The sequence below is a fragment of the Ursus americanus genome, chromosome 15 (assembly GCF_024610735.1).
Source record: "Ursus americanus isolate L20-20 chromosome 15, mUrsAme1.1.p, whole genome shotgun sequence".
NCBI classification, from domain to species: Eukaryota; Metazoa; Chordata; class Mammalia; order Carnivora; family Ursidae; genus Ursus; species Ursus americanus.
In genome coordinates, this window is record NC_142141.1 from 17,120,568 (window position 1) to 17,137,605 (window position 17,038).

General features: G+C 40.2%; 1 protein-coding gene across 9 annotated transcripts in view; it reads left to right on the forward strand.

Annotated features, from left to right (window-relative positions):
- The window catches only part of EBF1 (EBF transcription factor 1), a 381,864-nt gene that overhangs the window by 22,256 nt on the left and 342,570 nt on the right, over nt 1-17,038 (forward strand). For all 9 annotated transcript variants that reach the window (XM_045792005.2, XM_087867821.1, XM_045792006.2 and 6 more), the window contains exon 6: nt 2,730-2,798. In XM_045792005.2, the coding sequence (XP_045647961.1) occupies nt 2,730-2,798 (69 nt within the window). The remainder of the gene's footprint in view (nt 1-2,729; nt 2,799-17,038) is intronic.

Below are 17,038 nucleotides of genomic sequence, written 5' to 3' on the forward strand. Positions count from 1 at the left end.
AAGAATATAATTTGCATTGTGTTACATGTTCTGAAAGGAAAAACCGGGACGAGCCTAAAGGGGGTCAGAGCCAGCCTCTCTGGAGAGGGAGTGTCAAGGCTGAGGCCTGAACAGGGAGTAGAGGCTGGCTAAGTGAGGAGGGGCTGGAGCAGGAACAGACCAGGCGGGGAGGCCTGCCCAGGCCTGGGCCTGAGGTCAGACTGAGTGAGGCGTATCAGAGAGACTGAAATTGGCCAGTGAGGTTGGAGCTTGGCAGGTCAGAGGAGAGTGACAGGAGGCTGGGAGGGGGTCTGGCATCATGGCATGCCGTGGATCTATTCTGAGTGCTGTGGGAAGCTAGTAAAAGGTCTTGGGCAGTGAAGTGACACAGTCCCATTGACATTTTGAAAAGATCACTCTGGCTGTTTTGGGAAGTAAAGAGTGGAGGCAGCAAGGCTAGATGGGAGGCCACTGCAGAAGTCCAATGAAGAATGGAAGCGACGTGGATGAGGGTGATGGCAGTGAGGAGAGAGAGAACCAGGCGTGAGGTGCAGATCCTACTTGGAGGTTGCCATCATGCCAGGTGGAAGAGCCCCTGGGGGGCAGAGTCTGGCCAGGAGCCGGCGAGGGTTCCACCAGCGGGAACTTGCATTGCCCACTCACTGTTTGGGGAAAAAAAAGGGTGGGGGGAATGGAAAATGATGAGGAGAAATAAGCCTTCCCACCTGCCGGTTTTCTCCCGGGGTAAAGAGGACGTGGGATCTGTTGAGAGGCCGCCGTTGGAGACCTGCCGCTTCTGCGGAGCACGGGGCAGCTTTGCTCAGGTCTGGAGGAAGAGGAGGTCGGAGAAGGCAGAGCAGGGAGTGATAATGATGCTGTCCTCCATGGAGCACTTAGTAGGACCAGTCGCAGAGCCCAGCTCTATACCCTGATTGCACTGAATCTGCACCCTGGCACTTGGAGGTGGGCCCCACGGCTGTCCCATTGTACAAATGAGGAAAACAAAGTTCTGTGGGGTCGAGTACCTTGCTAAAGGTGGCACGGTAGCTCTCTCTGACTTTGGAGCCAGTGTTCTTAACCGCCATGCTCTTCTGGCAAGCCCTTGAAATGTAGGTGTAGGGGATCAGAGTTAAGGGATGATGGAGTTTTTAAGCTGTTATTATTATTATTATTATTAATATTATTATTATTATTATTATTTGCAAGCATTCCAAGGACTGTACTTCTCATTCCATTGTTTGCTCATCTGGCTCTCGGGTATTGAGATACTAGGAGATACTATGGGTATTTCTAGCCCCATAGTCTTGGTATAATAGAATGTAGGCCTAAAAGAAAATAGTTCCCTTTGAATCAGAAAGGGAAAGGCCAAAAGGTGGATGGAGTGACCTTCAGCTGGGGCTTTGACAAAGGAGATATAGTTCTTACGATTGCTTTCCGAAGATAGGAGAGACAAAGAGAATTAACACCAAATTTGGAAGCTGGTTCTCTTCTCAGAGATATAGTTGTAGTCAGGAAAGAGACTTCCCAACTTTGGTGAAAGAGTCTCTGTCCAGGAGTATATTTCTGGGTCCTGAAAATGAAGTTCAATGTCTGGTTCGCTCCAGCAGCTTTCTGAATTTAGGCCCTATGATTCACTAAGTAAAATGTGTGTGTGTGTGTGTGTGTGTGTGTGTATGTGTGTGTGTGTACACATGCCTGTGTACGAAAGAGAGAGAAAAGTGCATCTTTTATTTGTGGTAATGTATAACCCTTGGATAACTTCCTTGTCTCCTTGACTGATCAAACAAGTGCTTTTCTAGCGTGCCCCTGGGTGTAGACTGACCAGTGTAGACATATTTTATTTGCAAACAAGTCTCAGATGGATAGTTTGCCATTGACCGTGGGTAATTTGCAAAAACCTTAATTTTTCACCCCCTAGAAGCATCCCAGTTTTACAGAAACAGAGTCTTTTCGTTGCAGCCGGGGTGGGATTTTGATAGTGGGTGCTTTTCTTGCCCACGGCTGCTTTTTCTCTAACCTACTTAAGGGCATCCATTGTCAGGGCTGTGCTAGCCTTCAGATCAACTGTCCATAATGCGTCCAGAAAACTTAAATGGTGGCCAGCCCGGGACACGGAAGCCAGACCACATGTGGATCTCCACTTTCTTTTATTGTGCCTTTTCTTCGTCTTCATTATTATGTTGTACTCTTAGTCTCATCAAGATGGTGCAAAAGCAAACAGTTGCAGCTTTAGGATTTCGGGCAGGCGGGGGTTGAAGGAAACATCTCCCTTGAAAGAGAAAGGAGAAGAAAAAGGAATCCATTTAATATAGAATGACTGGAGGGGGAGAAATCACTCATACCTCATTATTGACGCGTTCCACACAATTAGCGTGATCTTGAGGGAAGAACGTTTGAGCCACCCACAACCCCGAATATTCTCATTGGGTAGATGTAATAATAATGCATTTCACAGTGAACTCTTCAATACTGCGGGCAGTGTTGGGGAGACCCCATCCTAGGGCTGTCAGTCGTGGCTCCAGGAGAGTCCCTCTTCCTCCCTCCTTCTTTGTGCAGGGAGAGGTTAAGCCTGGCCATTAACCCATAGGCGACCCACATAGAATTTTCTGTCCCAGGGATCCGTTGATTGCCAGGTATGGCTTTGCGGTAATTCTAGCATGTGCAACCCAGCAATTTGAACCTTCTGTCTGCCTTAATGATGGTTTTACATTGTAATGGTTGTACTAAATCCTTTCGTTTTTGCTCCATAGCCGCTGTTGTGACAAGAAGAGCTGTGGCAACCGAAATGAGACTCCCTCAGATCCAGTGATAATTGACAGGTAGGGACCACTCTACTTTCACTGCATTCTTATTCCTCATTATAATGAAACACCTGCCTTGTGTCGCTCACCGGCGAGGGTGAGGAACGCACGTGGCCAAAATTTGCCTGTTGGTCATGACTAGTCTGCGCCGAGCTTTTGCGATTGCTGGGAAAACCATATGGAATGTTCTTTGGAGGCCCGTTTTCTTGGATTGCTTCGGTTTGGTGTCTGATTCATGCTCTTAAAGGAATATTTTTTTCTTTCCTGACTTTCTGTGGCTCAATCCTCATGCTGTGCCAGGAAGCTTCAGAAATAAAATAATAATAGTTTGTGATTTATGAAATGTGGTTGGGTGCTTATAAATATTTAACTTTTATTTGAAAAATGTTTGAATCATTATCACTTTTAGCTACAGTAGTTCTGGTGGACGTAATCCATCTACATTTTAAGGTTTTATTTATGCATAAAAGCAGTTTTAAAGAGATCTGTGAACCAAGACTTTCTACAGTTATCTCTCGGCATTTGATGGTAGCTCATACTGTATTGTAAGTTGATTAATTTATCCTGCTTGTCTTAATTATTGTGTTTTTAAACAGATCCATATTACTAATCTGACATGACCAAGTAAATCACTGTAGAACAATAAATCTGTTTTAGTTGTTTGGTGCAATTTGGAGTCAGTGTGTGCACATACTATGCGAAGTTGCATTCCAAATATTCATTTTACATTTTAATTATTGAAATTCATTGTATGGAAACATGTATGATAAACCATTTGTTACATAGCATTACTCACTGAGAGTTAAATGGCCTGGAAGGTTTATAGATACTGTCAGTTGTCAGCTAGGGAAAGAGCTAGCACCCTCCACTAGCTGGTCTTGCAAATTAGACTGACTGATCTCTCATTGAGGAAATTAACAGCTGAACAAAGTTCCTCTTTGGGTTTGGTAATAATGATTTTTACCAAAACAACCCCAAAACAAACCAAAACAAAAAACCGAACCCTATCTGTCTTTCCAATTCTTTACCTTTTGGGGCTTACTTTAGTGTTTTTCAGTTCACTGAAAAACTGCTTCATTGTACTTTGTGTCAAAACATTGACTTGTTGAATCTGACCATGTGATTCTCCAGGCTTAAGCCCAATTTTGACTGCCAGCTAGCTTTATAAAGCTTAAATTGCAATCAGATATTTTAACTAAATCTCTCTTTCGTATTCAACCACAACATACACCTTTGCTTGATAACTGAGTGTGAACATACTCGATTCAAAGTTAATACACGTGGGTGTTTCGTGTGCAGTGAGGTTGTACGCTGCCTGTAGAGTTGGAATGCGTGTTTATCTGCGAGAGCAGACCTGCCATTCGTGTAATTCCTTTTTTCTGCGATGGAAGATAAATCTTCAAATGAGAAAGGTCAAAACTAAATATAACCGTTATGCTGTTTGTTTTACTTAAATCCATCACTTCGAAATACCGTGTGTTATTTTAAGCAAGTTTTTCTTAACGCTTCTGTTAAAAAGAAAGTGTTCCGATCAAAGGACCAGCCCAAATAGTCCCTCAAACTCTGAAAGTACAGGCGTTCTCTTCTGCCGCACAGTTCCTTTGGTGTAGATGGTGTGGGTACCTTGCCACCCGCAATGAAAACACTTCTTTTGCTTGTGAATGGGTTAAGCTTTTAAGTTCTTCATTTGGTTTTAAGCCGTGACTCTGATATAGAAGGTTGATAGGACTGTGGTTTGAATAACATTTGATTTTGACCTGTTCTTGTGGGTTGCAATGGCATAAGAAACTTGACTCAGCAGCGCTGTAATTAGCCCGGCCCGTGTTTTTGAAACAGGATTGTGTTACCTGGATTGCATTAGTGTGGCTTCTTTTGTTGCCGCCTAGCATCTGTCCCAGTAGGGTACTTAAAACCTTTTCTTGGCTGGGGTAGTTCAAACAATTTAGGCAAAATAAGTATGCACTTTATACTGTTGGTGGCTTGAGAGATATTACTCATGACATTTCTCCTTTTCATTTTTTCCCTTTTTGGTTTGACAAAGTAGAAAACAGTGTGTAGCCAATGTTGGTCTCTTAAGAGAGGAGTATTTTAAAACCGGCTGAAGCCCAGTGGATCTGCAGAAGCCTCAACATATGTTTATTTGCTGGCGATTGCCACTGTCTCCCATGAACTGTCTTTTCAAGCAGTGATGCCAGCTGATATGCAAAACCCCATTTAGCTATTTTTATTTGCATCTGAGTTTTCAGAATTTATTTGTCCTTGGGTCTGCCAAAGGTTTTAAAAGCTCCAGCCCTGTCTCTGCTGATATGTGAAACTTTCATTTTTAACAATGAGAGAAGAAAATAACAACAAGAAAAGAACCCACACAAGGAAGGGCAAAATAGAAAAGATTTTTCAATTCCATAAAATTGCTGCAAAGGAAAAAAAAATGATGGCAACCGTGTTTGAATTTCATAGTTTCCAATTTGATTCTATATTACCGATTGCATAATATCTGCGTTACGTGCTTAGGGTTTGATTTGCTTTCAGATTTATGGATGTGAATCTCTGCATATTTTGCAAAAATAGGTTATGGGGCCTGCATTCAGTAGCAATAGTAACTGTTTTTACAAGATGCATACAATATGCAATTACGGAGCAGAAGGTACAGGCAATCACTGTGTTAGGATTTAGCATAGTTTCAACACGAAGTCACCTTTTGGGCACCAATAATTTTTAGCTCCCTTTGCTTGTCCTTCGGATTTTGGAAGAACACTGCTATTTTTATCAGTCAAAAGACTTTTAGCAGTGGTTATTCAGGAAAACTATTTATAGGATAGATAGAAGAGGTTTTCTGGTCATACGGCAATGGTGTAGGCTAAGCTATTTCTGTGTTAAATTTTGGCTGTATTATTTGCTGCCAGTGATTTGGGGACATCAGCTTGGCATATTCTATCAAAAAAGTGGAATTAACAAAATCAGCAGTTGCATGTCGTGATTTAGAAAATGGGTTTCCATTTCCTTCTCTTATAATAGCATGCAACAAAGTAAGAAAAATATGACCCAAATTATTTTTACATTTGTGACAATTTGTCAAGTCACTTCAAAACAGTTTAGAGGAAGATTTCTGTAAATATAGGTGTGCATGTGGAGCTGACTGCCAGGTCATAGTTCAGCTTGATGCCAAATGGCTTGAATGAGAATTATAAAGACCAGGATGTGCCCAATGATCCAGATATTGGGCCGCATAGACATGGAAAAAGTCATATGTGTTATGTTTAATAACCGATGACCAGGAACTAATAACAACAAATTTCATTATCATTGAGGTAAACGGCTCTGCGTGGTAATTATTGTTAAAGTAAAAAGTAAAAACTGAGTCGTGGTTATTAAATTAAGGTGGAGATTGATTTAACATATTCACACAGTAACTCATATTTGAATTTAAAAGGTTTGCAATAAAATTCGTGTTTAGAAATTGAATAAATTTTAGTTATATTACCACATTGGATATCCTTGTGTCCTAACCTTTTTCCTTGGAGTTATCTTAGTTCAATAAATAAAACCTCATTAGACTATTCCCATTTCAACGAGTTTATTAAATTTTGCAGGAGTAATTAGCATAAGCTGGGCTAATTTTTCTGGAAGAATAATGAGGGAGGTTCTTAATTAGGTTTACTTTGTAAGAATCAGAAAAGATGGTAATGACAAAAGTCACACAGGGTAGTCTGAATTGGGAACCCAGTTTTTCTGAATCTATTAAAAAAAAAATCTTCCCTTTCCTACACGGAAACTTCTTTATAAATACTTGAATATATTAAGTGTGCAGACTGTTACTCCGTATCTAGTTGCTTAAGGTCACCATCCATTGTTGATTTGCTTCGTAAAACTCTATTTTCCTATCCTTGACTCACTAAACTATCTTTGAGCAATGACATGGGTGAATACAGATGGTCTCACAAAAACATTTCTTTCTCCGAATTAGACGAATTATGCTCTAGGATTCCTTTCACACAGAGCCCTGAAGTTTCCGGCCAGATTAGTTGTGCTTATTTCCAGTAGGGCAGGATAGGGTATGGCTCAATATGTGTTTGTTTGGTCGGTTTTTCAGTTTAGGGTCAGTGTGATTGATGAAATACACCACTGAGTAAAGGGAGAAAATAAGTGCCCAATTCTCCATGTCCTTCCACTGTGGATCCTGGGTAGTTAACACGTGTAACATGTGGAATTTTTTCTTTTAATAGATAGAAATAGTAAAGTGTGAAATTCTTCCTCAAATTATGTTGTCTTGTCTCACGTGAATTTAGACATAGTCCTTTTGAGATATAACATAGCTTGAATAGGCACGTTTTGAGTTCCTCCCAGCCGTTATTAAAAACATGGATTTTTAAAGCCTGTTGACTAATATACCTCCAAAAATTTTGGATTTGCTTATTATAACGTTGACCGATTTGTCTTTCTTTTCTATTTATAAGATCCCTATATCTATGTTTGAGATATAAGCCTTGTGATACACTTAAAAAAATACATGAATTTTCTAACGTGAAGAACTTAGCTTGTTTAGAATTACTGCTCTTCAGGTCACACTGACCCAAGAGTGTCCTAAAAAGAAAGAAAGAAAGAAAGAAAGAAAGAAAGAAAGAAAGAAAGAAAGAAAGAAAGAAAGAAAGAAAGCCTGTATTTGTCTTTTCCAGGATTGTCTACAGATCTTCCACATCTAAATCACTTTCATTTAGGTAGTACTAGTTGGATTTGCTTTATGATTATTGTCTGAAATAGAATGTTCAGGAGTGAAAATAATACACTGCTTATTTTACCTGTTGAATTGACATGACATACAGCATATGAAAAGCTTGACCGTGTCAGGGTTGTTCAGAGATGAAATTTTTCTTAAGATCCATTCTTCAACTGAGACGTATAAATGGTGCGACCGAACTTTTTAGAAAAGTCCAGTGTTGTCTTATCAACATCTAATTTCCTGATTCAATTGGCCCAATGTATTTGTATAAGATATACGTCCACCTGTACGATCATAGGAAGACAGTAGTAAAACTTGAGAATTACGAAAGAGTGGGGTGGGGTATATAATAAAGTCCTCAACTCCCTGAACATAACATATACTTTGTTGAAAATGAGGCTTTTCCTCGGAGTTTCATTTCGTTGACCTTTCAACTCTTACTATGTGGCCTCTACCCGGTTTTTGGAAGGACCAGCCACAACACGTAATCACAATGTAAGATACACAAACTGCTGTCTGGGGCGTGAACAACCAGAAGTGTAAATGCATTTCTTGGAGTTCTGATGAGCCTTTATACCATCTGATTTCCTAACCTTGAATGCTCGGTTAAAATAAAAGAGGAAGAATTCACCCTTTAAAATTGCCCCAGGCAGGATAATTGCTGTCTTCTTGGTTGAACTGAGAGGTTTGCATTTTTCCAAAAGTGAAAAGCCAGCATTGACATTGAGCATGAATTTATGGTTGTTTATTAACCCTCGTGTATTTAAACATTTGTTTTCTCAGTGGGAATTCCTATGTGACTATTAGCGATGAGGCTTATGTGAGAGAGTATCATTCTAAATTTTATCACATATCAGATAATACCATTCCGAATATGAGATGAGCCATGTACATTCGTGTGCAGTTTGCTACCGTGATAAGAAAATAGCAAATACAATAAGCTAATAGCAGTCTGTATTCCATTTGCTATCAGCTATTCCCAAATACACAGCCAGGATACATTAACATGCATTTCAAATATGCTGACAATATATCATAATGCAAAGTACTTTTACATGGTGTAATGCTACTGCAGACACTGTATAATGAACAACAGTGGTTTTCCTGTAAAGGAAGTAATGGCAGCAACTTCCAAGAAATGTATTTAACGAAGCTTCAGAGAATCAGCAGTGTATGTGTGTAACTGGCCCGGGCGGCTGCTCGTGGTGGGGGTTTTCATCCCATGTCCTCATAACTTTGCTTTTGTGACAGTTTTGGAAAAATACAGAAAAGCAGTACGAAGTCCCCTGTGTGTCATCTAGCAACTTTGTGTAGTCACTTTGTGATGAGAATATATCGCTATATTCAATACGCTTTTACTTTTCTAACCGAAGTTGCTTAGAATGAGGGAAAAAAAACCCAAAACCCTCCCCAAGTGCAACTCTCCATTGATAAATTCCCCTCACTCCTCCCTACTGCCGGCACCTGACCAGACTCTCTAAGAAGAGTTGACCAGATTTTAAAAACTCCATTTAGAGTTTCCTTCATATAAAGAGTTGGTATTTTGGTCATCTTAATGGGCGTGAGGCATTATCTGAAATAGACTGCTAATTCCTCATTCTCTCTCCCCCCCCCCCCCCGTCCTATCCTTCCTTTTACAGACTGGGTAACTCTATCCTGTTCTGGACTATATAAAAGTGACCTAAATACTCCAATTGCAATCAGTGAAATATGGTGAATAGTCCAGGTTTGTTTTTGGTTGCTTACTGGCTTTAAAGGTGTGGGTAGATGAAGATAATTCTCCCTCGCAAACTCTCCAGTTACAAGCCTTTGTCCAGAAGCAAATGAAGGTTTTAACGTTACAGTACTTATTGTAATAGAATTTTAATTGCCTTAATCCTGCTAAAGTGTGAAGCTGAGTGTGTGTGTGTCTGTGTGTGTGTGTGTTCTTCATGGGAAGGGGAAGCAAGCCGGGAAAAAAAAAAAAAACAACCCTGCATATTTTCAATGGGGGATGGGGGTCACATATGGTAAATGACGCAAACTTAATGAACCTGATTGGGGGGGGCGGGGAAAGAATGCCACTGGCGTTTCATCCATGTAATATATACCCCACTTTCAGTGGGAACAGAGTGGTCTTCGCTGTGCTTTGGGGATTTTTATTTTTGAAGGTGAAGTGCTTCGTTTCAGTTCCAAACTTGTCGGCAAGCCCTACTCGGAAAGACTTAACTAGACAAGCTGGCAAATTATATAGCTCGATCCTACACAAAACCCTCCAAAATGGCCCTCGGTAACTATACCATCCCACTAACTGTTGGAGGCACAATAGTTTTGTAATATAATATAAAGTAATAGTGTTAGCCAACACATCTTTAATAAGATATTGTTCGTGCCTTTGCCATATGCTGCAGAGCGGCCTCTCACTCGGTGGGCCTTTTGATTCCTCTCAATAAGATTATTTCAAATACTCTAATCCTGAATCATTGACATGAATACAAAAGCCTAGTGACATCTAATAGATGCCTCTTAGCTTTGCTTTTTCTCTTGTTCCTTTCCTTTTTCTTCTCTTTTTACCTGACAAAAAGCTTATAGACACTTGGGCTCTGTCTCTCAGTAGCAGCATGGGGGGCTCCTCGTGAAGTATAAAGGAGGAAAAAGGACTGACAGAGGCCCGATAAGCTACAGAGTGAAGGACCATAGATTAAAAGTAAATGCCAGTAAATCCTACCCTGTACACTTACTTGTTCTTTTATTGTTTTCTTTAACACTTTCAGTGCCAGGGCAGAGAAAAGAGAGAAAATAATAATTAAAGTGCACACTGCATTTTTAACCTGGACGTGGTCGCTGTACACATCGTAGAGAGTTTGGGCAAGATTCTCAGATTTTGGTTCATGGAAAGTTTGTAGTGGTTTAGAAAAAAAATGCCCTTTTAATCAATAGCAAGAATCCCTCAAGAACTTTTTGCTCATTTGCTGCTCAGTTGGCCAAATATTGATACTCTGGGTGTGGGGAGATGGGTGGGTAGACCGGAAGAGCCCTTCCATAGGGTGTGAACGCTCATGACATGGCATTTCAGGATTGAAATAACTTTTTCTTGTTTTTCTTAATCAATGAATTGAAAATTCACAAAGGGAAATGTTAGGATATTCTGTTCCATGATATTAGCTGCTTGTTTTTCCATATGGCCTCGGACCCTGCTAGTGCCCTGAGTACTCTGCCTGCACTGGACGGCACTCTCCACTCAGGCTGACAACTTTCGGATGGTCATTTCGGAGCTTGTTTTCTCCTCCAGCATTCCAGAGCAGCCACGATTTGACTAACACTTTTTTTTTTCACTTTATCTGAATATCAGACCATCATGCTATTTGCAACTTATTTATTGTTGTTCGATAGAACAATAGTTTTCTCCTATTTTTAATATGCTTCCCTTTTATTGGTATTCTGATGTTAGTAGTGTCTTAAAACACCATTCTTGGTAGTCTTGGATGCGATATTGAAGTTTCCTCACAAAATGGAAAGTTAGTTTGAAGGAACTTGGTCCTGCATCAGGTTCGGTTTCTCTCACACCCACACCTACACACACACACACACACACACACACACACACTCTTCACAAAGACAAAAACAAAGATGAAAAATGAGAAGTCTCTTTTGTATTTATTAGAAAGTTCTTTAGAAAAGAAAGTTGGTTATCTTTGAAATTATTACAGATGATGTTGCAAACCCATGTTTCTCTATATAATCTCGGTGTTTTCTTAAAGCCAGATTATAATATCAGAATATCTTTAAAAAATTGAATCCTTCTTTCTGTGGCTGTAGGAGTGGGAGTGTCCTATTCTGGCTGTTCCTATGTTCCCTTAGAGACCAGCATCCGAATCCTGGCCTACGAGCACCATAACACAAAACAAATAAAATCCTTGACCGTTAAGAGTGTCATAGTCACTTACATCTGAAAGGTACTTGAAAGCTTTAGGGATCTTTATGGTATAATATTTCAGAGAATTCTCTTCATACAAATGTGAGGGCACAAATTCACTCCATTTTATAGTGGGTAAACTGAGGCACACAGCCCAAAGAACTTTATTAGTGACAAAGCAAGTGATTAGAAATTCCATCTCTTAGCTCTCAGCCTGATCTTTTTCCCTCCTCAATTGCCCAGTTTTAAAAAAAACCACCGTTTTCAGTATTTCATGTCATCTCACTTATTTTTCTTGGTATTCTTAATTCATTCTTGGTCCATGTATTAATCTAAACCTTGGCATCTAAACAATTTTTTTTTAGGAGATTTGGCACTTAACTTTTGGGATTAAACATAATAATAATGTGACATGTAAGTTGTCGAACCCATTGCTGGGACAATATTTGAGTTCTCATGTCCTCATCTATTTTGATGAGGAAACCATTGTGCGTTTCACTGGGAAAATGCAGGCACCAATCCAAAGAGAGATCTGGGATGGGACAGAGTATGATGGAAAAGGCATCAATGTGGGAGTCTGTTCGCTGAGGGTCAGGTCTCCTCACCGCTGCTTATCAATACCTGAGCCTCACGGGGTTCAGCTTTCCCATCTTAAAAATGGGAAAAGTCATTTCAGTTTTGAAGAGTTGTGAGGCTTAATATATGTAGCAGAGGGCATAGTACACACTAGATGCCTGAAGTCCTATCAGGTGCTTGTAATTTGAACATAATGTATTCTGTGCGGATTGTTATTCTTCATGTGAAGAATGCCATGGGACTTTCTTATAAGCAGGATTGTCTTATTGAAGTTAATCATGGTGACTAAGTCCCCTTGGATGAGGATTCACTCATTCGTTTTTTTTCTTTCCATAAATATTTATTGAGCCTCTACTCTATGTCAATCACTGCTTTCAGGGTTGGGGATATAACAGTGAGTAAGACACACGTTGTTCCTGCCCTCATGGAGCTTTCGGTGCCTCAGAGTTGGAAAGAAAACAAACAAACCCCAATACTTTGGAATATGAGTGGTAAACAAAGAATATATTGATTTTTAAAAAAAATACGAGACTGCTATTTTGGATGGGATTGTGATCAGAAGCAAAATACCCCGCGTTGAAGCTGCCTTTTACCTTTTACTCAGCGGTATTGAACTTGGGCAAACTCTGGGGCTTTATTGCGGCCTCCAAGGCAGTCTACACACTGGGTAAGACCACAGGCTGTGGCGTCAGAGCGCCTCCGATCAAATCCCAGCTCTGCCCCTGTCGACTCTGGGGCTTCGGGCAGATCATTGAACTTTCCGAAGCCCCAGTTTCTTCGCCTGTAAGAGTGGGGTAAGAGCAGTAGTTCTTCTTTCACAGGGCCATGGAGAGGAATAAGTAGATAATACGCTGAGGGTACTTAGTGCAGTACCTGGCACCTATATCACATTCAAAGAAGATGGATGTTATTTTTAAAATAAGGGCTGCAATGAAGAGATCTCCGAGATCCTTTCCAGCTCGGGAATTCTAATTTTAGTTCCCTCTGGTATTGCTGAGGCAGGGGGACTCTTTGGGAGGTAGACTGTAAGCCCCAGAGGGCAGTAATGTGCGTGTGCCGGCCACTGCTATAGCCCCAGCACTCAGCTCCGTGCCTCGCTTCTGTGTAGTAGGTGCGTGGGGTATGTTTTTGTGAAATGAAAGAAAGGATGAAAGGAGCTAAAAGTGCAGTTGTTGAAGCTGGTGGTCTCATCTCTTTGCGTAAAGACACGCTTGTTATAACTACACAATAAAGTGAAAATGCACTGCCATTAAAGAATGATGAGAAACAGAAAATGTAAGATAAAATATTAAATTTGTTACACTTAAAAATGTTAATCTTCACACGATTACCATGCAAATCCCCTCATTGCCTAACTATTTAATTGATCAAGTAAATCACAGAGCAGACAAGTAAGTGAAAAACCCTGCTGTTGACATTCTCACAAAGCACATTTTCAAGAATATATTCTGTTAACTACTATGTCTATTACACATGATAACGTGAATTTAAAACACACACACACACACACACACACACACACGGCATCCTTTGCAAACAAGCAGATTTCAGAGAGTTTGGGAGAAAGCTTTATTTTTGTATGGCAACTTTGGTGATTCCCATTCTTCTATCAAATGTGAAGTCAGTATTAGGGTAACATGTTTCGGCAGTGTCTTTGTTTTATATGATGTTAGAAGACTTAAGAATTTACTCTTTTTTCTTTCAGGCAGGTGTAATTGACATGTTACTGCAGTGATTGAAGGGTTAATGAATTCTCTCTCTCCACCCCCCTCACTCTCTCTTCCTCTCTCTCCCTCCCCCAACCCCCTTGTCCCCCACCTCAATCCCATCATGTGCCTGGTTGACTCTGAAAGAAGGGGCTTGAAGTTGCCCACAGGGCATCCCTTTTCCCAGCCTTCTCCAAGGCCACCTGGGCAGACGGGAGCTTGCCTCCTGTCCTTAGGACACAAAATCCAATCAGGCGGCACGTCTGCCGGGCTCTCTGACCTGCTAGCTGGCAAGAGGGAGGAGAAGCCGAGGCCACTCACATTTGATAGGCTGCATCATTGTGGCTTTAGGGGGCTCCTGCATCTACTGGAGGAAGGAAGTTCTCCCCTATTTCCAAGATAAGGTGCCATTCGTGAGAGCAATGTGCTGAACTGATCAGGTTAATTGAGAGGCCCCGAATCGTCCTCATTGAGCCCATCTCTCCTTCCTGTTAAAGGCAGATAGTGCAGACAGACAGATTACGCGTATTTTAGTTTTCCCCCCAAAGCCCATGAAATCTGCAGGCGTGCAGGGACTGTAGGCTCAGCTGAATGTCATTCGGGCCATTTAAGCACGGGCTCTTATGGAGCAGAGTAGCATTAAACAGAGCAAAACCAAACCAAACCGAACACGAAGCTCTCCTCGAGATCGAGGGGAATGCCTTCAAATGTCTGATTTCTTCTTTTTCTTCCTCTTCTTTTTTCATGTCAAAACAATCTCAGATCAACCCGGGATGACTGTTGAAGAATCCAGATGGATTCCTCTCTGGCTATTTTATTTAAGATTGAAACTTAAAAAAAAAAATCTCCTCATGATGTGTCATCAGTGATAGGGAGTTTCTCAGGCTGTGTTTCGACTCTTCCGTGTCCAAGCCGGACGCTGGGGGCTGTGGCCCTGACTAATGGCATCCCGGGCCTCCCCCTGGAGCAGCCGAGTGGGGAAGAAAATATAGCTGGTTCAACTGAATTCCGTGAAGGGCGGGGGCTCCATCTCCCTCTTCTGCACTCCGAATGATTTGTCATAGTTTAATTTCAAACACTATCATGGACTATTCTTTCTTTCGACCCACCTCTCCCCCCCCTTTTTTTTTCATGGAAGTTCCAGGAATGACTTTAATTATCTCCACAATCAAATTCTCATTGCTGCCTCTGTGAAAGTGTGTAGTCATAGACGGCAGGGATTATTTTCTTTAGCACTTGGGGATAGAGAAACCGGTTGTTTCAAAATGAGAACCAGCTGGTTCCACAGAGCCCTATTTAATGGGGAGCCACTTTGTACACAAACCTTCGCTCAGGTCGGTCATTACGCCAAGCCCCAAATCAGCAATGTTTGGTCTATCGCCCTTTATTAAATGTCGAGTGAGGAGTGATTTTGCCGATATGATAATAATAATAATAATTAAAAAAACAACACACCCTGCATCTTTAATTTTGCTTTTGCTGAACCCTTGGATTTAGAAGAAGCGTATCCCAAACTTCTTCCTATGGTAATTATATTGTAGCTCTAGTTTGCCACTGCTCTCTCATAGATGGCTGGCGTGTGTGTGTGTGTGTGTGTGTCTGTGTGTGTGTGTGTGGCTTTAACCCTCTCTAAATCTAGAAAATAAAATTAAGCTCATCTTTCAACATAATCTTTTATCTGACAAGTACAGTAGATAGATGAAAGGTAGATAGCCAAGTTGTGGGTCCCATTAATAGAACCAATTGGAGGGCACCGATAACTGCTATTATCAAACATCTTTTATGCCATCCTGTAAAGTAAGAAGGAGGTGATATACCGTATATATTTTGCTGTCTTTCTCGCTTGGAGAAATTGGTTTGTTGTCATCCCATGTTAATCCCTAACAGCACCAAATTCAATTTGAAATGAAGAAAGTACTTTCACTAGTGGACTGTACAAAATACTTTTGAAGCATGCAAAGAAGGAAAAAAAGCATAAAAGACATAAAATCACGGTAGACGTTCAGTGATGAGAATGGTTCGTTTTTAGAACTCGGGTTGCATTTTTATAAGAGAAACTAATTTTGGGGTTGCAGCATTTATTAAATCAAGGTTTGAACGATTAAAAAAAAAGAGCAGCTTCATAAAGATTTTTAAAAAATCTAACAAAATTTGTCTTACAAACGTGAGAGCTTACTTTGTATTATTAATAAAAATGCATGGCTAATTAAAAATATTTTTTACATTGACATCAACACAACAAAATAATTTGAAGGAAAGGTAAAAATTTAGAAATTTATTCTCACAGGTTGTTTGGTCAGTAAGCCCAGCCCGGGTATATAACCCTGTTTTACTTGTTTTGTTTTTAGAATTTCCATATTTTGAAACATGGTTTGGATAAGATCCTATCTAACGATTTTTTGTTTACAAACTACTTTGATTATGTAATGTCTCTTTAGTTCAAACTGTAATTCTATTGCATCTTTCCTATATCTGTATTTAAGGAAAATTCTGTGGGTTTTTTAATATAAAAAACAAATAACTGTTATATTTCCAGTCACTCAAATTTGAACTGAATTTTACTTCCTGTTTCAAAGGTCAAGGCAGGCTGACCTCAACAGCAGTGTGGAGGCTGCTGAATTATTCATATCATTGACTTTGTGTCAGCTTCCACATTTGTGGAGAGGGATGTTTTATTCATTTATCTCATTTAGGGTTCTTCTCTGCACCTGTTTCTACCATTAAGTACCCTGTAATTTGCATTTGATGCTAATTTAGTTTCATATCAGCCTGGTCCCCCCTTGTTAATTTAATTTTCTAAGACCCTTTTCATTACAGTAGAACTGTTTTCCTCTTTAAAGCAAACATCTATACAAGTAATTGTATAAACTGCCTTTTAAATAATATCTTTTAGAAGATTCCATCGTTTAATTCCTTAATTCCTATAATTAGCCATGGTTTGATTAATGTTTCAAAGGGTTAAATTAAAATGCAGAATTACTCAAATGCATACTTGAATAATTTCTTATATACGGTAGTGTTCGCGTTTTGGTACTCTTCCTGATAATTCTCAGAACAGTATGTCTTAACAGCAGTAATTTTCTTTATTTAGAGTGCAGTTTAGTTTACTAATAGTGGCTTCTTTCAAATCATGGTGCTTTCAACATTACCTGTGAGACGTTAGTTTTTTCTTTCATCAAATTGCTGATAGACAGTGGCTTAAAAATGTTTCTGCAACATTAATCATGACATACTCAAGATAATAAGGGCAGAATTAGGTCTGCTTCTTTGATCTACCATGGAAGGTTGGTATTCTGAATTTCAGGAAACCGTGTTACACTCTGTGTCTTTGTGTTTCTGTCTCCTGCTCCGAGTAGCCTGTCCG